Source organism: Lotus japonicus, chromosome 1 (assembly GCF_012489685.1).
Source record: "Lotus japonicus ecotype B-129 chromosome 1, LjGifu_v1.2".
Taxonomy (NCBI): domain Eukaryota; kingdom Viridiplantae; phylum Streptophyta; class Magnoliopsida; order Fabales; family Fabaceae; genus Lotus; species Lotus japonicus.
This window is the reverse complement of record NC_080041.1, coordinates 135,287,303-135,312,458: the sequence shown is the minus strand read 5'-3', so window position 1 is coordinate 135,312,458 and position 25,156 is coordinate 135,287,303. Positions and strand designations below refer to the sequence as shown.

At 36.3% G+C, this 25,156-nt stretch overlaps 1 protein-coding gene across 1 annotated transcript; it reads right to left on the bottom strand.

The window, feature by feature from the left end:
* Positions 1–95: 95 nt before the first annotated feature.
* On the bottom strand, positions 96–4,008 carry LOC130731278 (GDP-mannose 3,5-epimerase 2-like). The gene is made up of 7 exons (XM_057583510.1): positions 3,824–4,008; positions 3,032–3,445; positions 2,831–2,927; positions 2,597–2,726; positions 2,340–2,472; positions 1,129–1,336; positions 96–531 (listed from the first exon to the last, which is right to left on the bottom strand). Exons 2-7 carry the CDS (start codon positions 3,442–3,444, stop codon positions 376–378), a joined length of 1,137 nt encoding a protein of 378 aa, XP_057439493.1. The 5' UTR covers position 3,445; positions 3,824–4,008; the 3' UTR covers positions 96–375.
* Between the last annotated feature and the right edge of the window lie 21,148 nt (positions 4,009–25,156).

The window sequence follows — 25,156 nt, the reverse complement described above, 5'->3', positions numbered from 1 at the left end:
TCCTAAGCCGATATTCCTTTTTTAAGAACCATTTAAATCCATATTGAAATTCATTATACTGACCCAATAACAATTGAAATTCATATGGAAGAAAATTAGAAAACAACACAATGCTTTGTAAATCAATTATTCAACCTTTTAAAACACATACTTTCGAATTTGTATTGCAGTGACACCGCCTTAAGCACCAAGCATTCCCTCAAACAAGCAAACATAAAATTCAAGTGGAGCACAGCTTCTATTCAAACACGTGAACAAGCTCCAAAATCAATCTCAATAGCTAATTAACCATATCCAAAGATCTCTAAAAAATAGCAGCATAAAAAGTCAACCCTCCACTTAAAACACCTAGGTGATTATGACTACTTGCTCACTTCATTCTTTGCCATCTGCTGCCCGGAGTGAGCCTAGTTGAACTGGGGCTTGAGTCTGTACTACTTTGGAAGATCCATAGATTGCTGTATCAACACCTTTGGCCTTCTCTTTCTCAAGCTGTTCTTTGATCCAAAAGTATGTAATTCTCAGCCCATCCTGCAATAAACAAAAAAATCAGATAAGATAGCAATACATAAATTGAGATGCCATAAATAAAACCCATAATCCTATTATTGATTGAGCCAATTTACAAAAGCAAGAGGATAGAAACACAAGAAACAGTATAGAAGAGGAGATCCATTTATTGGATATCAGCCATAAATGGCTCATTGCAAATGTCTAGACCTGCAAACTTCATGCTCTAGATATCTGGGTGAGAGGGGTGTGTGTTAAAGTCCAACGTTGACTAGAGAGATATGGCTAAATAAGTCTTTATATAGGGTACATCAATCTTCACCCCTGAGCTAGTTTTCAAGGTAGAGCTAGACCTAGTTCAAATTCTGGGAACTACAAAATTGAACATTAAAGTGGTGGTGAGGTAAAAAAGGAATTTGGTTTGAGTCTACTATGTCGATGAGTATATCTCATTCCATTACTTCGAATGTGAGTGATCAAATTGGTAGTAGAAAGTTATTAAGACATAACAAAAGGAGAATTCATATTGTAGAACAGCGTTAAGCTGAATTAAATGAACTCAGAACTAGATATAAATTGTATAAAAAGGAAACAAGGGGATTTTCACAACATTAATACCTTCAACTTCATTGTTGGAGCCCAGCCAAGTTTCTCTTTGATTAGTGTATTGTCTGAATTACGGCCTCGGACACCCTCTGGGCCAGGAATGTGGTGTACTGGTGTGCTTTTGTTCTCAAAGCCAAGCACAATGTCAGCCATCTCATTCATGCTGACCATTTCATCACTTCCAATATTCACTGGCTCCCGGAAGTCTGATTTAGTCAATCTGCACATAGAGGTGGACCAGGAACACCAATGATAAGTCTTACCAAGGAATAAGAACTAACCAAAAGACATAAAAGAAGCTAATATATGCTTGATCCAACAACCAAATAAGACAAATATTAAGTTTTGTAAAGGCACCAGAGTCCTATTACAGATTCTTCTCCTTCTTGTGGTGTCTGACTGTCGGACAAATTTCCAACAGCAACACCCATACAACACATGCAGGCTACACGTCATAAAGTGTGCTACTGAAATAATCATTTTTATAGGCTAGACAGGCATCAAACTCTTCTTACCATTTAGAGGATACTCAAATAAGACTCAACACTCGCACACAACTATAACAAAATTTGAAAATTATGTTTTTTAATAACTTTCAGAAGAATCAACTTAAATATACAAGTTAGAAAGTGTTATGTGTTTCAGAAAGATCTCCAACATATTTCATTTGGGTTTGTTGCACCTTCCTCTACTCATCCTTGTACCAATAACACACACACACGCGCACACACACACAAGGCCAGGGCATACCATCCAACCATGTAAATATGGTCAAGATTAACTCTTTCCAAAAACTAATATGGCAGATATACACGCGCAGATATGTCTATGTACATTGTGTCCCAGTTTTCCCATGTTTTACATGTTGTGTGTGTTCATGTCCACACGTTTGTATCCTTGTTATTTTGCTAATAATGTTTATTTCTAAAAGTCCCAGTCTTTAATAGCTGGATCTAACAAAAAAAAACTCACAAAATTTGAAAATTGAAACAAATCAACTTAAACATCATGAGCAATTTCAGAATAAATAGAGATATTACAATCATTTACATCTGCAACTAACTATTAACAGAAATTATTAATGGCAACTAAAAATGCTATCCCCTAGTTCCATTTTCACCATTCAATAAAATACAAATCCATAGTTTAGATTTCAAAATGAGAAGCCCTACAAAGAAATCATTAATTTAGCTGCATTAGCCACAGAATCAGTAAAGTCATACCTAAGTACGCCTTCAACGCACTCATCAATAAAGGTGAAGGATCTTGTTTGTAATCCATCTCCCCACATCTCAAATCTGTCAGCAGAAGTAAGCGCCTTTCGACAAAAAGCAGCAGGAGCCTTCTCCCTTCCACCTGTAGGACAAACAACAAAGCAACAAACTTCTTAAGTCTAAAAGTTACAAAAAACAACAATGTCTGCTCAATTATTGAGTTAGACAAGTCAACTGTAAAACTAGCAATTCAGTAAAGAGCGTACCTTTCCATGTCCCATAAGGGCCATAAATGTTGTGGAACCTCCCAATTCGGCACTCAATCCCAAAATCCTTGTTATAATGCTTGCACAACTCTTCTGTTGCAAGCTTCTCTAGACCATATGCATCTTGTGGCTACAAAAAGTCATAAAATTAAATACATTCATCCTAACCCTAGCACACGAATGAATAATAACCAACATAACCGAGCCAAACAATTAAAAAGATCATCAACAAACCTCAGCAGGCCAGGCATCAGCCTCCTTCAAACTGACATTGGTAGTTTCCAGCTGCTTAAATTCAGGGTAGATACAAGCACTAGAGGCATAAAAAAACCTGAAAACAATGATTGTGCCATGGATAAGTAATTGACACTAACACCACAAAATACATGCATGTTCAATTATCTCAACAAACAGAAACTCAGTGTTGAAGCTAACCTCTTCACACCATTGATCCTTCCAGCCTCAATCATGTTGAAGCTAATCATGGTGTTGTTGTACATAATGACAGAGTGGTTGGACTGGATAAACCCCATCCCACCCATATCAGCAGCAAGATTGAAAACATGATCCACACCATTGGTAACTTTGAGGCAGTTATCCATGACCCTAAGATCAATCAGATGGAACTCATGGCAGAACATGTCTTCAGTCATGTGTTCATTTGTCTTCCAATCAGAAGCAATGATGTAATGCCCCTCACTCTTGAGACGGCGAGCAATGTGTGAGGCAATAAAACCACCAGCACCAGTGATTGAAATCCTCAGCTTCTCAGATGGCCAGTAAGGCTCTCTCTCAAGCTCCTTGTAGGTGTATGCACCATAATCAGCTTCTGCTCCAGAACTTCCCATTCTGCACCCCACAATAATTATTCAGAAAACCACAAAACTGATGAAAAATTGAAAATTAAGCACATAACATGATCCCTAATAAGACAATCTAATCATGCAATCCGCAATTCATGCAAGTTGATGTCTTTAAGGAACAACCGGGTCAGAATCAAAGGAAAATAACACCAACCGACACAAATTGGAACAACCGCACACGAAACACCATACCCAAAAACATGGAATGTAACAAGATTATAAAAAATCCAATAGAATAAGTGAAGCGTGTGAAATTGAAAATTGTTTGATGACCCTGTTCCTGTTTTTCTAAAAAGATTAATTTTTTACAAAAATGTGGAGAAGAAAAGAGATACAGAGAAAAGGGTATTGAGAAGAATCTGACCTTAAAAAGTGAGAAAGTGAGAATGAAGAAGACAATGGTTGAGAAGGGACTGGAATTGAAGTGGGTTTAGAATCAAAGAGAAGAGGTTTGAGTGGCTATATATAGGAAAGTGTGAAGTGGTGAGAAGTGATGACCACTCATTTATTGGTTCTTCACAGCCATTGTTGGATTGGTTACAGCCACAGGCCACAACAACATTCCCTTTCTCATCCCTTCCATATCCAATTTTTTAAATATTTTTTTACTTTAATTTGATTATCATATAGTAATGAGATAATGAAATGTGGACATTTATATAAAATCATGATATTTAATTAAAATACTTTTTTTTATTTTCTTTTAATTGCAAAAGTTGATTCTCCTTTCTTTATATGTAAAAGTGATAATTAATTGGATTAAATTTCTATCCATTATTGGTGTAAATTTTGTTTATATATCTCCAAATAGTTTATGTTAAATTATAATTTTTTTATTTTAATTAAAATTAAAAATGAATATAATGCTCCTCCTATGTAATATGCTATGATTGAATGTTAATGTGAAACTGTTTTACACGGAACATTTATCACAATTAAACCCTAATTGCTTCCATCAATTATAATATAGTACCAAAATGAAATTCAAACACTTCAACCGTAGATGGAATTCCTATTTTTTTTCTTTAGAATTTCTATTAATTTTTTTTTTTGTAAAATGTTATCAATTAAATAAATATTTATGACTAACAAAATTTAATTATTAATATTGATAAAAGTATATTGCAATCCATATATATGATAAAATATATTGTGATATCAATCCATAAGAATATCTTCTCACTTTGAAGATAAGCTCTTTGTAGATGATTTTTTTTTCCAAAAATTAACCTATTTAACTCGTTTTCTAACTTCTAAGGTAAAAAAACTTCTTAGGTAAGATATTATATTACATTGAGTTTAAGAATTGTAAAATTGTTTTGCAAACTTTTGTGTGCTTAAAATTAGTAAAGTGGTAATAATAATTAAGTACATGACTTTTTTTCAAAAAAAAAAATTAAGTACATGACTACTAGTTGGGTCCAAACTAACTTTCTGACAAAGAATGGAAGAAAACAGAAGGCGAAGCAGGATGGGGATTGTGCTGCAATTTCTTAGCCATTGTTTGCTTCTCATGTCATTTTTGGACTTGTGTCGGTGGGAAGAAACGCTTCTGTTTTTTTTATCCTTCACAAACAAAACAACAACATGCTAAGAAACGTTTTCTTCCAACTCACATCACATATATCTTGCCATTTACATGGATTTATCATGCACCTTCCTTTTTTATCTTTTAATTTTTTTAGATAAGTCAAATTGTATTGAAAAGGAAATAGAAGGAGTACTTCAATCCCATTACAAGCAAAAATAAGAAAAAAGTACAGCTCACTAAGAGGAAAAACAAAATAAACAAACTAAATGCATCAGCACTACATGAGTTCATGTTAGAGAAGAGCATGTAACTAACAATTTCTTACATATTTCGATTCTTAAATATTCAGTTAAGAGTTCAATTTCTAAATAATGTGTATGAATAATAATTTATTATAAAGTACATATTCATTTAATGTGATAATAATGTCTTAAGAGAATTAGTTTTATGTCTCAATTATGATGACATATTGATAATACAAGAAAGAAGAGTATAGGAGTATATAGCATGCTTGTACTTTCTGAATACTTCTTTCAAGCGTGAAAATCTAATATGTATTGTAGTATATGCATGATAGTCATTTCACCTTTATCAACATTTTCTTGACTTTTTTACCTTGTTGGTATAAATTTAAAATTTATTTACCAATCTGGTGCAACTTTTAAAATATTTACACAACTAGTATGTAATATGCTCTATATCAGGGTATGGGACGGAAGAATATGCTCTATATCATCCCATTTGTCCTTTTTGTAATATTTTATCACATCACATCATTACTTTCTTATAGATTTTGTCATGAATCTCAATAAAGTATGGGGCCGAGCCAGAGGATTGCCTTTTCCACTATTTTTCACCATTAACACAATTAATCTTTTTTAAGTCTTAATAGCAACTAATCGTTTAAAAATTAAAAAAATTAGTGTTTAAATAATTAAAAAATGTGAAAAATATTTCCCGGCCCCTAATCCTGATCATATAGTAACAGTAATATGAATATCATTGGACTTTGATTTTTTTGTTAGAAACCTCCATATTGATTTCAGAAAATAATCAAACCAAAATTTTGCTGTTCTAATCTTTTAACCAAAGGCTTAATTGCAACTTTGGTCCCTGACGTTTACCAATTTCACGATTTTAGTCCCTCAGCTAAGTGACCATCCACGTAAACCTTCTCCATTAACAAATAAACGGTAGGACCAACGTTGCAGACGACCAGCTAAATCAGGGACTATCCGTGTAATTAAATTAGGTGGGAGACTAAAATCGTGAAATTGGTAAACGTCAGGGACCAAAATTACAATTAAGCCTTAACCAAACAAACCAAAATTTTGCTGTTCTAATCTTTTAACCAAAAAAACCAAAATTTTGCTTTGGCCTTTCGGTGGAAGATTTATTTTAACAACACCATTTTTTTGGTACATCGGAAAAATAAATTGCACCCGCTAGGAATCCAACCTTGAACCTCCCCCTGCCCAACCCATATGTCCCCCAGCTCCTACCAGTTGAGCTATCCTACGAGGACACCATTTTTCTACTCTCACTTCCCCGTTTATTTCTGAAATACAATATTACTAAAAAGTAATTAAATTCCAAAAACAAGGTTTGGTGTTTTTTTTTTTTTGTCAAAGTAAGCTGATTCATTGAGGGACGAAGAGCCCGGGCCCACAAAAGGGAGAGAACACAACAGCCAAGATAAGAGAAAAGGAGAAAAGAACAAGAAAGACCCAACACAGTGGACCCTCAAGCACTAAAAACAAAGCCACTCACTAGTACCCTGCACCCTAAATTATTGTAATTAGAATAAACGGAGTACCAAAAGCAAAACTATGTTGGTTATATAGAAGATCCAGTTTGAGGCCCAACTAATAGCTCAAACTATGTGGCCCATGAAATCCATGCCCCATTAAATATTAGGCCCAATTAAAGAATGTTTGGTTTGGTGGTTTTTTTTTCGGCACCAGGTTTGGTGGTCTTTGAACATAAAAGTGTGGAACGGGTAGGGATGACAACATGTCGGTCGGGCTCATGTTTTTCCTATCCCAAACCCAAATTCAAACTTTCATTAAACTCAAATTCAAACCCATTGGGATTCGGGTTTACCCATACCCGTTGTAACTTTCAATTTACGTCCTAACTTAACTTTATGTATAGATTTTTTTGCAAAATAAAATGCAATTAATATTATTTTATTCTGAAAAAACATTTTATATATTTTTTGCCAAAAAATATGATACCTTAATGTTCAAATATGATTAAATTGTTAATAAATTAAGTTGTTAACATGATATGTAAGAGTAGTTTTGCAATTTCATATATATTGTTCGGGTGCGGATTTCATCAATACCAAACTCAAACCCAATCATATCGGGTTTTAATGTAAAATCAGGTTAGGATACAGGCGGGCCCCGCAGATTCGGTTTTGTTACCATCCTTAGGAAGAGGGACTCGACCAAGAACAAAATTGGAAGGGAATTTATCGACCAAAATAATAAATAATTAATTTTGAATTCGGACAACTACTTTTTGGTTACATAGGAAAATATTCTGACAACTATTTAGTACTATGTAATATATGATAATTTGTATTATCTTTTTCTTTCTTTCAAGATTACATGAATAATTACTAATAGGCGATTGGTTAAGTAGTATAAGATCGATATCTCTTAAACAATGTCATGCGAGTCTTGTGTGTGTAAAAAGATATTAATTTCTATGCATTAACGATGTAAATAAGTTTTACACAATCATTCAACCACAACCATTCATTTTATTAGCTCATAATTAGTTTTGAATTCAATAATATTTAAAATAGAAAATGAAATGATGTGACTGAATGATTGTAAAACTTTTTACACTGTCATATATAGAAATTAATCTCATGTAAAAATCAAATTGTTAAAGAGATATCCACACATAATGTAAATGTTTTCATTTCCTGCAAAACTTTCATTCAACATTTTTTTTCGAAAGCAAAAGAAATTTATTGAAATGATTAGAGTGGGAGGATGATCTAATATTTGCTCAACCCAACTGATAAGTTTTTAGTTTTGTAAATCTAAAATTTGAATTTAAAATAAACATTAAACTTTTTTTTTTAAATTACTTCATCTTTATAAATGTTTTGAACTAAGTTCACATACTAGTACATGGCTATATTTCAACTCCATTTAAATTTTTTATCCTACTTAAACTCTCTCCTAAATATTTATTATATGTTTATATGTGTAATATATTATTAAACTGTTTTTTATCCTTAGGAGTATTTTGAAGATATTTGTTACGAAATTAAATTTTAAAATGAATATAGAGTACATGACATAGTTTAAAACTTAAAATATTTATAATTTTCTCCATACGGTTGATTAAAATGGTATAAAGATACTAGTCAGTACACATGCCTTAGTTAAGTGAGAAAATATTTGGAAAAAAATGTTGTTTTGAGTGAGTCCCACCCTATATAGAACAAATTAAGAAGCACCAGTAAAGCCAAGGTGACCTAAATGAAGCATTGTGCCACACAATCATCACAAAACAAATCTAAAAGCAGATCCAAATTCAAAAATATGCGTTTTCCTTTTACAAATCCCACTAGGATGGCCACAAAGCAGTTAAGCATAATTAGCCACTAGCATATGTTTTGATTTAAAATTTATATAACTAATAGATTCATATTTCTTCCTCAACCAAATTTATTAGGAGTCATATTTACCAGATTTATTTTTCATTCCAGCGTAAAAATATAGAGTGAAGTTGGACTCAGATTGAAATTCTTCTGATTTTAAATTAATAAAAACTTCAAATATTTTACTAGTGAATTGAAGAACAATAATATTACATAGTACTAAATAGGTCAGATTTCAGCAAGAGGAGTTGCTAGAGATCACTCAGGAAATTGGCTTTTCAGTTTCTTAGCCAATGTCAGCAGGGGTAGCATCACTTGCGCAAAGCTTTGGGGTGCCTATTATGGCCTTCAAACAGCCATCCACATGGACTTGAGAAGAGTCATCATCTCTTGTGATTCAAAGGTTGTCGTCGAGTTATTAAACGGTCGTGACTTACCTCTCCACCCCCTTCACCACTTAATTTCTCAGTGCAAGACTTTTATGTCTCAAATGGACTATTGTTGCGTGTCTCACAACTATAGAGAAACCAACAAAGTAGCTGATGCTTTGGCTCGTTATGGTTATAATGGTAGTCTAGGAGTTCATCTTCATACTTCTCCCCCCTTAGAGGTTTGGGATCATCTACTTTTTGATAGAGTTGGTGGTACTAGTTGGCGTTTGATTGTAACGCCTAGCTAGGTCTTTTGTTTCTGGGTTCCCCTTCCATTTGAAAAAAAAAGAACAATAATAAAAATAATGGTTTTATGTATTTACTTTTATCTCACACATTAAACTCAACTTGCCACTAAAGAGATTGGGATATAGAATTAGAAGCAGCCGCCATGAATATAATAGTTGAAAAATACTATTTTTGCCAAAAAGTGAAGTTCAAGTGTCTTGAAAAGGGTGAACAAGTGTGGATCCCACCCATAGGCCCGTGTCCGTTCCTTCAAAATTCATTATGAGAAATGTTTTTTAAACAAAAAGTCCTTCTGAAAATGTAATTAATATTTGTTTGATTATTTTATTTAAAAAAAAATCAGAATTCCTTTTTTTAGGGAAAATGGTTGTGAGGGTGGGGTGTAGGAAATCGATGAAGTTCAGTCATTCCAATGCATATCAAAAGAGCACTTTCAAAAATAAAAAATAAAATCCATATTTTCTTTCTATGTTTTACCCTTGTGTAGTTTTTTTTTTCGGACTTAATCCTTCTGTATATAAAAAAAAGAATGTTTGAGTAAACTGTTAAATTCAACAAAAATGAAAAGTGGCATTCCACATGCTTTAATTTTTCTCCCTTAAAATGTTTACTTTTTCTAGTCACTAAATAAATTTGTTACCGTATATTATTTCGTTTCGACAAAATATCTTAAAGTCGGTAGTTGCAAGACTAATATATCGCGTTATAGTTAGTGTATAAGAAGAAGACCAAGCAGTAAAGTTAAATCAAAGGATGTAATTGGTGATGGAGAGACACAAGGCTAATTTTCCTCTTCATTATGACAGGATCAATATTAGGAAATGACCATGGTAACGTGCGGAGTAATCAATAGCAGGACCATTTTTTTTTTTGATAAGCATCAATAGCAAGACCATAAAATCAGATTTTAATTGATTCAAAATCATTAAACTTAATGAAGGAATGAAACCGGAAGGGGAATATAATGAAGGAATTAATTGTCATTATTTCATTTTTTTTGATTTAAGTAACTAATGATTAACGGCCAAAATTGGTTTTATAGGCACATAATTTTTCACATTAAAACGATGCAATAATTCTTCATTGATTCTTATCACAATTCATGGAAAACTTTCTATTTATTTTTGGTATGGCGCGGGAGTAACGTTGGAAGGACCAGGAGATCTAGTATTGGAGCAATCGCTGAAATTCGAGTTCAAGGCAACAAACAATCAGGCAGAATATGAAGCTCTCATCGCCGGATTGAAGTTGGCGCGTGAAGTAAAGATCGGAAGGTTGTTGATAAGAACGGACTCGCAGTTGGTAGAGAGTCAAGTGAAGGGAACTTTCCAGGTCAAGGACCCCAATCTGATCAAATACCTTGAGCGAGTGCGATATTTGATGACACTTTTTCAAGAAGTTGTGGTAGAGTATGTTCCTCGAGCAAAAAATCAGCGGGCGGACGCGTTGGCCAAATTGGCGAGCACACGGAAGCCCGGCAACAACAAAAGTGTGATTCAGGAAACGCTAGCGTGCCCCAGCATTGAAGGCGAGCTCATGGCATGTGTGAACAGAGGGACGACGTGGATGGGACCCATATTATCTATCTTGGCGGGGGACCCGGCGGAAGTGGAGCAATGCACGAAGGAGCAACGGCGAGAGGCGAGCCACAATACTCTCATTGACGGACATTTGTATCGCCGTGGTTTTTCGACGCCGCTGTTAAAATGTGTACCGCCAGAGAAATATGAGGCGATAATGTCTGAGGTGCATGAAGGAGTATGTGCAAGCCACATCGGGGGGAGGTCTTTGGCCTGCAAGGTGTTAAGGGCGGGCTTCTACTGGCCCACCCTCAGGAAGGATTGTATGGACTTTGTGAAGCGGTGTAAAAAATGTCAAGTGTTTGCGGATTTGTCCAAGGCACCGCCAAAGGAGCTGGTAACGATGAGCGCCCCATGACCTTTCGCCATGTGGGGTGTGGACTTGGTAGGACCATTTCCGACCGCCAGGTCGCAGATGAAGTTTATATTAGTAGCGGTGGACTACTTTACTAAATGGATTGAAGCTGAGCCCCTGGCCAAAATAACCTCTGCAAAAATAGTCAACTTTTATTGGAAGCGTATTGTTTGCAGGTTCGGGATCCCAAGGACGATCGTATCCGACAACGGGACCCAGTTTTCAAGCAACCAAACAAGGGAATTTTGCAAGGAAATGGGCATACAGATGAGGTTCGCCTCTGTGGAGCATCCGCAAACGAACGGTCAAGTGGAATCTACAAACAGGGTGATTCTGCGCGGATTGAGGCGATGGCTTGAGGAAGCTAAGGGAGCCTGGCTGGATGAACTCCCTGTGGTACTCTGGTCGTACAATACCACTGAGCAATCTACTACAAGAGAAACTCCCTTTAGAATGACCTATGGGGTAGATGCTATGTTGCCGGTGGAAATTGACAATTTCACATGGCGGACTCAGCCGGATTTTGAAGGGGAGAATCAAGCCAATATGGCGATGGAGCTGGATCTTTTGTCTGAAACGCGTGACGAGGCGCACATTCGAGAGACGGCGATGAAGCAGCGCGTTGCCGCCAAGTACAATAGCAGTGTTCGCCCCCGGGATATGCAAGTTGGCGATCTGGTCCTCAAGTGGCGATCAGGAACCTCAGGAAACAAGCTGACTCCGAAATGGGAAGGTCCCTACCGCATTGTCAAAGTTTTTGGTACAGGGGCCTATCACTTAGAAGAGCTTGATGGAAGGCGACTACCCAGGTCATTCAACGGTTTGAGCCTGCGCTATTATTACAGTTGATCGTGGGCGAGAAAGCTGGAAAGGCGAGGAGCTCCAAGGAAGAACTTCTGATGAGCAAAGTGAATTCGCCAAAGTTAGATATCTTCAATTTTTCTAAAAATATCTCCAAACTCTCCAATGTATTGCCATAACAAAAGCGTGCTCTTTTTCTCCGAAAGGAGTTTTTTAACGAGGCGCTCCATCAATAAAACGAAAATTCATGAAATTCATGTCCAAAGATTCCAGGGATTCCCTGACGATCGGAATTGCCAGTCGATATAAAGAATTACGGCGATCACTAGGTGGGACAAGCTTGATCCCCAAAGGGGCTTGCTGGAACCCTGAAGGTGGCGGCGATTCCACAAATGGCCTTTGACGCCTGGGAATCTCCCCCCGGAAAGTCTGATGTGATCGCCGGTCCCGTAAACGATGTGCTGGGTAAGTCTCGCCAGAATACGACGAGCGCCATTAACTAGGCAAAAGTCTTGGGACCCCCAAATGGCCATTGGGACCCAAGCATTGTAAGCCCCGAGCGGGCAAAGCCCCGGGCGAAGCCCTCAAGAATGGAGGCCATTTATCCCTTTGTGGAAAATGTTTAAAGTCTTGACGGAGAAATGCCAAGCAACAAGCCCTAGTTAAAATTAATGCACGAAATCGTTAGGCGTAATTCAATCACATGACGCGTGAAAAATAGCGCAAGATATAAGGTCGGCGAATGAATAAGGTGGAAGGCGAGTGCTTGGTCACTCAGGATGTTGAGTATTTTATTACTCCGGTGCGTCGGAGCGTTTAACTATGAAATTCATTCTTAAATTTTTTAACAATAAGAATGCGGCGATTTGCGGAGGGGCGATCAAAAGATTTACGGCGATGAGATTTACAAAGTATACAAAGGCGATGCGAAAGCAATGGCGAAAAGGTTACTTATATATGTGAAATAACAGGAAGGTGCATTACAAAGGGCGGTAAAGACTAGGTAAAAATTAAAATTACACTATTCATTATTTCTTTCTTCTTCTCCTGTTTCTTCTTCTTCTTCTTCTTCAGTTGCGGTCCAGAGGTGTTGGTCAATCAAAGGAGGATCATCAGGACCAACCAGTCCTTCAGCAGTGATTTCTTTCATTATTCCCATGGCGCTAAAGTCAAAGTCAGGGAACAAGTGTTGAGCCTGGTCCTTGGCGAGGTAAAAGCCACGCTCACGATTGTCATAGGCAATGTCAGCGGCTTGCTCCCTCGCCTCAACGGCTTTGGCTCTCTCCACCGCCAGCTCGCCCTCTAGCTCTTTGATCTTCGCAAGATGGGAAGTAATTTCGGCATCTTTCGCGGCGAGGGCTGCCCCATGAGCCTCGTCCGCCTTCTTGATCTCCTCAGAAGTAGCTCGCATCACCGCCTCCAGATCCGCCTTCGCCGAAGCCAAAGACTCAGCAGACTTCTCCTCCTGCTCCGCCAACGCCTTTTTCGCTGACTCCAGTTCAGCGCGCAACACTTCGAGCTCTGACTCCTTAGCAGTCAGCGCCTCGCCTCTGGCGGCCAAGTCCTTCTCAGCTTGGTCTTTTTCCTTTTTGCAAGCTTGGAGACTTGCATCGAGGCCATCCGCTTCTTCCCTCATCAGCTTCAGATGATCCTCCAGTTCGCCGATTTTAATCCCCGCCGTACCAATCAACTTGTCGGCCTGGACTTTTTCTTTGCCCGCTTGGTCCAACAGTTTATCGAAGCGCTTCTTGCAAGCGGCGGCGTCCTCTTGGTGCTTGGCATTCTCAGCCCTCAACCGTTCAGTTTCAGCAGCGGCGGCGTTGAAATTGTCAAACGCGTGGGCGAAGATGCACCCAGCGCGTAGAAGACAAGCAAGGGTCTCCTCCTTGGTCTCATTAATACCCCGGCTCAAAAGTTCTTTTTCTATGGCGTCACGGTTGAGGCCGGTAAGTAAGAACTCTGAAGGTTCAATGGCGTTGGGAAGCATATTGTAGTAGCTAGAAGAGTCGCCCTCGTTGCCAGGAGCTTGCTCGATCCGGGCTGCTTCAAAGGTAGTGGCGGCATCAGGAGAGGGTCTTTCTTCTTGATGAGGCGGGGGAGACATGTAACGCCCATCATTCGTTGGAGGCGGGCTAGGAGGTGCGACTTGGCGAGGGGGAGACTTGGGGGTTTCTTTTTCTTTTTCTCTTTCTTTCTCCCCGGCGGGAGCATTGGAAGACGCGGCAGCGTTTGTGGCGTTGATGGCGGCAAGCTTCTCAACAGCTGAGGGTTGAGAAGTGTTGGTGGTTGTGCCGGCAGTTGATGACTGGTCAGCAGTTGCGGTTGTGGCGCCTACAGTAGTGGACTTGGCGGCGGCAACGGTGGCTGTATCATCGGTAGCGGAATTGGGAGCTGTGACAGTGGCAGACTCGGTGGCCGTGGCGGCGGAAGTATTGGCGGAGGCTTTGGCAACATTCTTGCCTTTGGACACAGCGGCAGTGGTGGGTTGAGCGCCGGGGTTGGAGAAGCCGGCGACTGCAGATCCCGGGGCGACAGAGGAGACTTTAACTAATTTCCTCCTCTTGGGGGCTTGGGCACCCTCGGTTTGGTTCTCAGCACCGCCCCGTTTTTTCCCATCGCCCTCAGGGTTGAACTTTGGAGAGAAACGGGCCATTTTCCTCTCGCGGGCTTTTAGGAGCTCGGCGTTGGTGAAGTTCATATCTTCTGCAACAATAAATAAAAAAAAGGTCAGTAGCAACATAAGGGGTAAGAAAGAAAATGATGATGATGAAAAAATGAGAGAGAAATGGCGATGATAAAAATAAACTATAAGTGACCTAAGTATTTGGGTGTCCTTGAGAGGCGAGTGATGGCCCGGGTTTATATGATGTTTTTAGGGTTTTTACTTGTAGGTTTTGAGTCTTTTTCTTGTGTCTCATGTAGTGTTTCATGCATTCTCATGCATTTTTATCTTTTCTTGAGTCTTTGTTTTGTTTTGGTAATTTTGTAGTTTTATAGGGAGCTTTCTTGCATTTTAAGTTAAGTTTAGGACTTGCATGATTTTCTTTTGTTTTATGAAGGACCTCTTGTGCTAATGAGCTCTTGGAGCTTCTAGAATCTTCCTTGACTTGTTGGTTAGGTTTGGAGAGCAGAAACTGAAGGAGAAAGAAGGCCAAGAAGCATGGAATTGATGGAGAACTTAAAGAGGATTGAAAAGAGGAGTTTCAGAAGCCAAAAAGTCCTTTTCAGGCGAGCTTAAGCGCCTAGGCGCTGGGGAATGGGCGCCTAGGCGCCAATTAGGTCCAGAGGCCATATTTCAAAATGGAATTGGCGCTCAGGCGCTCTGAATTGGCGCCTGAGCGCCCAGAACAGCCCAGCCTCGTTTATTTTGCCTATAAATAGGATTTTAGTCATTTTCTTTTGTAATTTTTGACAATCCTTTCATACTTTGTAAAATTCAGAGGTAGAGGATCATCTAGGAGAGTGAGAGAGGGCTTCCAAGCTTGTAATTCAGGTTCTTGCCATGCTTGGCTAATCTCTCTTCTTTTGCTTTGGATTTCTTTGTAAGACTTTTCATCTTTAAGTTATAATCTTAAGTTCTTACCCACATGTTCTTCTTCTTCCCTTGAATCTCATTTTCTGAATTTCAATATAAGCTTGTATGCATGCTTGCTTTATACTATTCTATAATCAGAACGGAAGTTTGTAATAGATTAGGGAACCGATTTGGGATTACCCCTTCTATGCTTGCTACTAGGAATAGAGGAAGGGTTGGGGTTTGATGGCCTGAAATTGCATGATCTAAAACCTCATATAAATGACTAAGTACACAAGGAATTGGGCTTAGCTTTTAGTATGAGAGAATTGCTTATGTGAGGAATCAATAAGTGAGTAACTAGGCTATATCATCAAGGAGAGATCCATGAGAACATGTGCTTAGAATGATGTGCTTGAATTGATTAGTTGAGCAAGAACCCAAAGTAAATCACTCTTTCTTTTCATTTTCTGTTTCATTTCTGAATTTATATTTTCTTTTTCCTTATTACTACTTCAGCATATCTCTTATTCAATAATACAAACCTTCAAACTCAAAGCTTGAACCGAATCTATTCACTCACAATCCTTGTGGTTCGATATTTAAAACCGGGTGGATTCCGTACACTTGCGGATTTACCAACAAGTTTTTGGCGCCGTTGCCGGGGATTGTTTGTGATTTTTTGTTTGAGTTACGAGTTTGAAGTATAGTCTACCTAAGACTATAACTTAGGGCTGAATGGGAGACAACCCATGTTTTTTTTCTGTTTTACGTTTTGTCTTCTATTTTGTTTTTCAGGAAATAAAAGTCATTGGAGAACACTTGGAGCACTCAATCACTTGGAAGGAGGTTCTTTTCTTGCTCTGAATTTTAGTCCATGCATTGTTAGCATATTTTTCTTTTATAGATTTTGTTTAACTTTTTTATCATGCATTTTTTTTTTATATAGAGTCTTTTTTACCTCGGTCTTTATGCCTTTTACCCAAATGACATGTTCCCAAGTCTTGCTCACTCACATGATGCTGGTTTTGAAAATGTTTTTAAGTGGATACTTTGTGCTTTCTTTTGGGGAGTGATTGTATGTTTGGGAAAGAGAGGGAGAGACTTCGGTCTTCTAAGTGTTGTCTTGAGGATAGAGTTGATGTGAGTCCACAAGGGTCCATCTTTGACCCTTCACTATATAATTTCCCTGGAGGATCCTGACTCACTTGCACTTCTTGGTTCTGTGTTTCATTTGATGCCTCCTTGAGTGTAGCTTTAGGAGACTTGCATTCTTTGAGACTGGTAGGTTTTCTTGGACTTCAGAGCTTGTATTGCATATATTTGTCCCTAGTCGACCCTTTTTGAGCCTTATGAAGATTCTATTGTTACCTTGTATATTGGGCTGGATGATTGGTTGGAAAAATGGGGAGTTGTGGTTCTTAACTCTCAATGGAGCTAGTTTATAGAAAATGCAATTGTCTCTTGCCCCAAAGAAAAAATTCAAAAAATTCAAAAGATGAACTCCATGGCCGGAAGGAGTTCCAAAAATGAGCTCCATGGAATGGGTGGAGTTCCAAAAAAAAAAAGAAAAAATTTTGAAACAAAAGGGGGTTGAGAGACTTGTGTGCTAAGTATCAATTTCTTTAAGCTCCGGTTTTCATGAAGGACCACACTCAAATTTTATGCAGCCTTAGTCTTCCTTAGGGACCACCTACCTTGTGCTTTACCTAGCCACACATTACAACCCTTTTGATGTCTCATTGAATAATGCATTGTCAACTTTAGTTGCTCTTGAGTGAATGATTCTCAGAACCTGTGAACTTGCTTTTGTGCTCAGTGCACTAAACAATTGTCTCATGCTAGGATGTTAGCTCTAAATGCTTCTCATAGTGGACTCTAATTCTTCTTTATCTAAGGGTAGCATGAAGTTGATTGTTGAATTTTTCTCTTGGAACTAACTACATTCACTTGATCCCCCGGTTTTCTAAAACAGTATCCCTCTTTTGGCATGTGTGTTGGGAGTAATTCTTTGTGCTTGAGGGCAAGCTAATCTTAGTGACGCACGAGGGCGAGCTGTCGTTGAGTATAGTGGTGTGATGACCCGGGTTTATATGATGTTTTTAGGGTTTTTACTTGTAGGTTTTGAGTCTTTTTCTTGTGTCTCATGTAGTGTTTCATGCATTCTCATGCATTTTTATCTTTTCTTGAGTCTTTGTTTTGTTTTGGTAATTTTGTAGTTTTATAGGGAGCTTTCTTGCATTTTAAGTTAAGTTTAGGACTTGCATGATTTTCTTTTGTTTTATGAAGGACCTCTTGTGCTAATGAGCTCTTGGAGCTTCTAGAATCTTCCTTGACTTGTTGGTTAGGTTTGGAGAGCAGAAACTGAAGGAGAAAGAAGGCCAAGAAGCATGGAATTGATGGAGAACTTAAAGAGGATTGAAAAGAGGAGTTTCAGAAGCCAAAAAGTCATTTTCAGGCGAGCTTAAGCGCCTAGGCGCTGGGGAATGGGCGCCTAGGCGCCAATTAGGTCCAGAGGCCATATTTCAGAATGGAATTGGCGCTCAGGCGCTCTGAATTGGCGCCTGAGCGCCCAGAACAGCTTGGCTAATCTCTCTTCTTTTGCTTTGGATTTCTTTGTAAGACTTTTCATCTTTAAGTTATAATCTTAAGTTCTTTCCCACATGTTCTTCTTCTTCCCTTGAATCTCATTTTCTGAATTTCAATCTAAGCTTGTATGCATGCTTGCTTTATACTATTCTATAATCAGAACGGAAGTTTGTAATAGATTAGGGAACCGATTTGGGATTACCCCTTCTATGCTTGCTACTAGGAATAGAGGAAGGGTTGGGGTTTGATGGCCTGAAATTGCATGATCTAAAACCTCATATAAATGACTAAGTACACAAGGAATTGGGCTTAGCTTTTAGTATGAGAGAATTGCTTATGTGAGGAATCAATAAGTGAGTAACTATGCTATATCATCAAGGAGAGATCCATGAGAACATGTGCTTAGAATGATGTGCTTGAATTGATTAGTTGAGCAAGAACCCAAAGTAAATCACTCTTTCTTTTCATTTTCTGTTTCATTTCTGAATTTATATTTTCTTTTTCCTTATTACTATAGAGGTGTTTGCGGTCCAGTTTGATTTGGTTTTGAAGGAAAATTCATCCGAACAAATCACTTCGGTTTTATAATTTAACGGTTATGTTTATTTTCAAATCCAAACCAATTCAATCAAATTTTAATCAATTTGGATTGCATTGGATTTTGATTTTTAATGAAAATGTGAATGTTGAAATAGATGATTCACCCTGTATCTAATAAAAGAGAGTCTTTTCTCTTGAATCCCATTCACTCTCACAAAATACTTTCCTTCAGAAATTGACACGTGCCATATTTTCAAAACAATTTCTTTTCTCTCTCCAATAAAAAATAAAATTTTATAAAATAAAACTCTCTATATATAATAAACTAGTATTTTTTACCCGTGCCGCACGGGGATATTCTTATTTTGTTTTGTGTTATTTTGTCAATATATTTTACGGATTAAAAGAATAATTTTTTTAGATATAAGAAAGCACAAATTTGTAAGATTATTTTTATTGAATGTTTTTTTTTAGTTACTATTTTTTTTTGTCGTTCTTTTCGTAAATGTTCGATTGATGGTTTCTTTTTTTAGTTTAATTTTGATGCACCGACGGTGTAAAGTTTTTTTACACCGTCAACCAATCAGATTTCAAGGATGTGACATGTCAATTAAAGAAATTAAATGAAAAGAGAGATTTTCTCACATCGTTGAAATCTGATTGGTTGACGGTGTAAAAAAACTTTACACCGTCGGTGCATCAAACTTTTTCTCTTCTTTTTTATGCATTAAATAGTCTATTATAGAGAGTTGAAGTAGCGTGTAAGTGCTAAAAATAGACATTGAATTGTTATTTTTTTGCAATTGGAATAATTAAATTGAGTATAAAATTGAGAACGAATCGTTTCACATTTCATGTAAAAAGGTCTTCTTCATATGACATTGCGAAATACTTCTTTGTGAACTTATTTGAAGCAATATGAGAATTTTTGTCATGACTATTGCAAATGAAGATTTTTAATCCTTTACAATGCATGACTCTAGAGAATGCTACATATTGTTAGTCATGTGAAAACACTGATTTTGACAAATATAACCCCGTCTTTTTTTGTTATTGTCATTGATTTTTGTTGATTGTCATGACAAAAGAGAGTGCTATTATGACATCATAAAGCTTATATGTCATATTATTTACAGAGCCCACATAGATTTCCACATAAATTTTTAACATCTATTTTAATCTCTCAAAAATATTCTTTACTAAATTTAATCATTCTCCCCTTTCTTGTCAGTGTAAAAAATAATTTAACACTGACATCTAATCACATCATACTGTGCAGGATGAACAATTACATTCATTTTTAATAATGGCATAAGGCCTTCCCACTTATAATCTTCCATTCACGTGTTATTTCTATTATTATACTCAATAGAGTTTATAAAAAAATCTTAACATAATATTTCATTTATTTCTGAATTAAAGGAAATAAAATACAAAAAAAATCAAAAATAACAATGAACTATATATATTTATAATTTATAATTTAAAATATGTCTAAAATTTGGTTACATTTTTTTAGGAAACAAAACTATTATTAGATGAAAAAGTTGATTGTACACACATAACTCACAAAAGTGAGTAATCTCCTCCAATATTACATAAGAATACCCAAAAAGCAAATTGCTCTGATGCATCCAAAGATATTACATAGAAATCCAGCACCTAATAAACCCCTTACATATCATTGGTGTTAAAAAATTAATATCATTTAGGAGTTACATAAAAATTTGATATTATTGATTAGAAGTTCAAAAATTTATAACCTTATCACCAACAACAAAACGTCACTGAAGCCCATTAATCTTAAATAACCGTTCAAATATCATTTAGCCGCTAGCCACATATTAATGACTAAAATTTTCAACAAATACATATTATGATATTAACCACATATAACTGAAATAGTTCTAGTGCAAAAGTTTTTTGCTCTGTTAATTTATCGTTGAGGAAGAGAACTTTTTATATTGTCATCATGACCATGAATGTGTTGCGTGCTTTTTAAATTAAAAAATAAACATTAAAAAATTATTTGACATTGATATCAAATTTTATGTTAAAAGTTAAAACTATGAACTTTCACTCTTTAGGATTAATATATTCTAATTTTCCGATGGAAAAAGAAAATATATTCGGTAAATTCTAGCTAATTAAAAATGTCCTTTGGAAATTGGAATTCCTAACTGATATATTAAATACTAAATTTGTCAATATGCTCATTTTTTTTGGATACATCAATAAACTGATTAATCAGCCTCTGAAATCAATACATAATAGTTAATCGATAAAAAATATTTAAATAAACTCATTAATTTTCTACCTTCGGTGTAAACGCCCTTATTTTGTTCACCACAAAAAAACCCTTATTTCAGAAAACAAATAATGCCATGCTTTTTCATTAATTTATTATTAATGTGTAATAATAGCCTATTATTAGGTGTAATAATAATAATAATAATAATAATAATAATAATAATAATAATAATAATAATTGTAACACAAATTGCAAATTCCACATTCTATTAATTTCCTTTTGGTCACACCATAAATTATAATTGAAAGCATGGGTGACAGTCACATAAATTATAAATGAAAGCATAGGTGACAGTCACAGTAGTAAAAAGTGACGGTTTGAAGCCGTAGGTTTTTTTAATCTTTAGGAACCGCTCTCATATAGAGACTTTTTGGTCTTCACCACACTCCGTCGAAATTGTGAAGGCAATTTAATAAATAAATAAATAAAAACAAAGTGATTCCATTGAAATAACCATTCATCAAAACAAAAAACTTAACCAATCCATAGTGGCTTAAAGAACCAAACCCAGAGAGGAATTTTACATACCATTTATCTTATAAACTAAACTTTCTTTTTCTTTTTCATGTATATTTCCATTTTCTGACAGTGATGTTTTATACTTACAAAATTATGAAAATAAGGTATTTTTAATTTAAAATAAAATTAATTTACTCAATTCCTTTTGAAATTGCTAAACACAAATATAGTGAATCCATAATTTAATTTATGGAAGTAATAAAAATTATGCTTTAACTCATGGGGAATATTTATTTTGAACATGCAAGAATCACCCATGCAACTTTAGCTATAGTTAAGGTACTTCCTTCAACATTTCAAAAAAAAAATGGTACTTCCTTCAAGGGGGGCGGTCATAGCTTATGAATGAAACTATAACTTAAACTGGTTCTTAAAAAAAAAAAAACTGTTCTTTTTCAACTCATGGTGCAGAGTCAAATAATGAAAAGGAGTCTCAAGAATCCTCGAAGCAATCTACCGGACATAATTGGAAACTCTGCAATGTCACCGCTGGCCTTGACTTCATTCCATGCCTTGACAACTTGAAAGCGATTAGGAATCTTTGAAGTACTAAACACTAAACACATAGAAATGCAATGTCCTGAAGAGCCTCTTACTGATCTTGTCCCTCTTCCTGAAGGGTATAAACACCCAATTCCTGAAAAATAGTCACTTCTGAGAAAAAAGACACCACCTTTTGAAGAAAAAGATGTTTCTATGGAACATCACAACAGTGAGACATAAGGCAAGAAGGTTCTGGGCCATCTCTCCAAGTGCAAGAATGTCTTAAAAGTCAAACAAAGGAAATAGTGAAGAACAAAATTACTTTTGGTTCAAGCAGCAGAGAGAGAACTGAAAAACGAAGCAAACAAACTTTAACTAAAGGCAATGGAAAATAAACATCAGCAAGTATTCTATGTATTCAAACCATAATGTTAAGAAACCTTCAAGCTGATCAAGTGTATAACTGTCAAAAACTTAGGGGGATGTCTTCTATGAAAACTCATGAGAATGTTGAAGAAGCCAAACATGAAATATCTAACAGTGAGGATTTACAGGACGAAATTTTCATGTCATTAAACCTCCCCCAGAAAATTTATTCGAAGAACCTAATTCTCTTTTGGTAAAACTAAGTTGCCTTCGCCCCCTCATCCACAATCACTGATCTGAGTTCTCATTCTCTGTTTATCAACATTCACCTTGAGTTCAATCCACAATAAAAGATGAACAGATAGAGATTTGTAGTCTCTCAATATTCAACATGAGTTAAATCCACAATTTAGCCTCAAATCAATCAACAAATTGATTATGCAGTCACACACAATTAAGTCAATCACAAATATCAGGGATAATGCAGTCACACCCTCAAGCACTACCCTGTGAAGAGTGTCCACGGGGTTAGCTCAAGTGGTAAGAGCTAAGGGCCATAAGGGTTGGGGGGTGGAATGAAGGGTCAAGAGGTCAGATCCAACACATACTAAATTTGCATATAGTATGTCCATTTCTCACAAAGTCACTCATAATATAGACATGAATAGCTTAATTTGCAAAGCAAAATCAAATTTGCAGCTATCAATTGCAAAACTTTAATGTTTTTTATCTCATTTCAAGAATGCTCTCAACTGAAGAAATAAGTTTGAGAGCTACAAACAAACTAAAAAAATTTAAAAATTGAAAGAAAGATATAAAAACAATTGCCATAACAAAATTTCTTTATTAAAGACCAAAACATTAGAGTATCTTGCATATCAGACCACTATTCTCACTTTTAAATTACAATAACCTTGTGTACTTGCAATATACTTGTAAATAATGACCATTCTAAGCTAACTGTGCATATCAGACATAACAAAAGCTGGTTGGAATCTGCATTTGGTTGTAATAACTTTGATCTTCCTCGGTCTTCCCTCCTCTGCTGCTGAAATGAGATTTGTGAATGAACAGAGAAGTGTCTGAAATCTTCCATCTCAACACAGGGTGAGCGAAGCATTGAAGTACCATGCTGAGACATGAGAGATCTAGAAGACAGTGGGTCGAGAGCGAAAGGAAAATCTACACTGGTCCTCTAATCATTTGCATAAGAGATAAGGGGACATTTAAATTGACAACATATGCATTAAACACTGAGAAGTACAATCGGTACTATTTCAGCCTCTTCTCAAAGACAAAATTTAGACTTTTTGCTGCTAATAGAAACCTGTCATTATAAAATTGATTAAAAAATACATATAACCTCACTTTCCTCTTAATTTGCTCTACTATGGTGCAGTTTCAAATGGGACATGTTTGACTCTCCTCCTATTCTCCTAATGTGATAATTAGTGTCTCAATCTTGCCATAGTTATTACCAAAGTATACCTCATCACACAGTGCACTTCAGTTGATAACTCAGCAGAATATTTTGCCCAGTATGTAAAAGATTAATGACTCCATTTTCAAGTTAGAAAATATACCAACAAAAGAGAGTTTGTCTGCAAGAAAAACATAAAATGGGTATGTGTATAACAAAAAATATAAAGCTAAAAATAACCTATTCACTTGGAGAAGATGTAGCCACCAGATATTCAATTAATTTTAATGCAGTACCTAGAGATTTTAGGCTTGGTAAGTCGCACACCTAGCTTATGCCGATTGCCCTCGAACTAACCTTCATTTGGATCCTCAAAAGCATGGCTTGCGCAGAGGATATCTTCCAAACTGTTGGGATCATTGCTCCGCAATGAAAATCTTGATCCGCACTAAATTAAACAAACCAGTAATCATAACTCAAATTGATCTGCACCCCATGTAGAAAATATTATTATAAATATAAAGATAATTTAGAGCCAAAACCAATTTCAAGTGTAAAAAAGAGTAAGAATGATGCCTACTTTTAATTATTCATAGTATGATAATCAACTTAACAGCTATTCAATAACATATTTATGTAGTAAAAGATGTCAATATTATGAAAAGCAGCAGATTATCAGCTCTTTGAATATTTCAAGGCAAAATCTGCAGTAACCACTACTCACAAAGCACTTCCTGCAGCACCATATTGAAGTGTGGAGGATAATGATGAAGGTTACTTAGGGATATATAATACAATTATGAGAAAAAGTGTGGAGCCATTCAAGTAGATATATATGGCCCAAAATAAAAGGAAAAAACAACAAATCTGTGAGGAAGAAAAGACTCTGAACAAATAAGTATGTGCTATAAATAAAAAGGTAGATCAAGATAATGAAATCATGTAAATAACCTGCAAAGGAGGAAATTCAGAAGATCGTACCTCGCCCCAATAGGAATGCACTGATTTGAAGACGACTAATTTGTAGTGAAAGCAATTTCCAGAAAGCCTGAGAATGAACCAATTAATTTTAGACAATGTTGCTAAACCTGGAATCATATCACTTTTTCTAAGTTTGGTAGCACAGATTGTCAACTCTGATTAATGGGACGGAGCCAATAGGAACAAATTAAGTACCTTTAGCTTCTGTTCCAAATTAGAGAAAGAAAAGAAGTACCTACAAACAAAGAAGACCCTCATCACATATTTAAATCATCTCACCAAGACATAATAAAGCCCAACTGATACAATATATCTATTTTCAGATAAAATATAATGATGAGAGTGTGCAAGGAATCTCACTCCCAAGTTCCAAATGACAACCCACCCAAGTTCTCAACTTTG

Bases quoted from the DNA above. Each gene is read 5' to 3' on its own strand.
- LOC130731278 (XM_057583510.1), bottom strand. From the start codon at position 3,444: ATGGGAAGTTCTGGAGCAGAAGCTGATTATGGTGCATACACCTACAAG. The intron at 2,727-2,830 runs GTTTGTTGATGA...GACTTTTTGTAG, and splicing joins CTGATGCCTGGCCTGCTGAG to CCACAAGATGCATATGGTCT. The intron at 2,473-2,596 runs GTACGCTCTTTA...TTTGTCCTACAG, and splicing joins CCCTTATGGGACATGGAAAG to GTGGAAGGGAGAAGGCTCCT.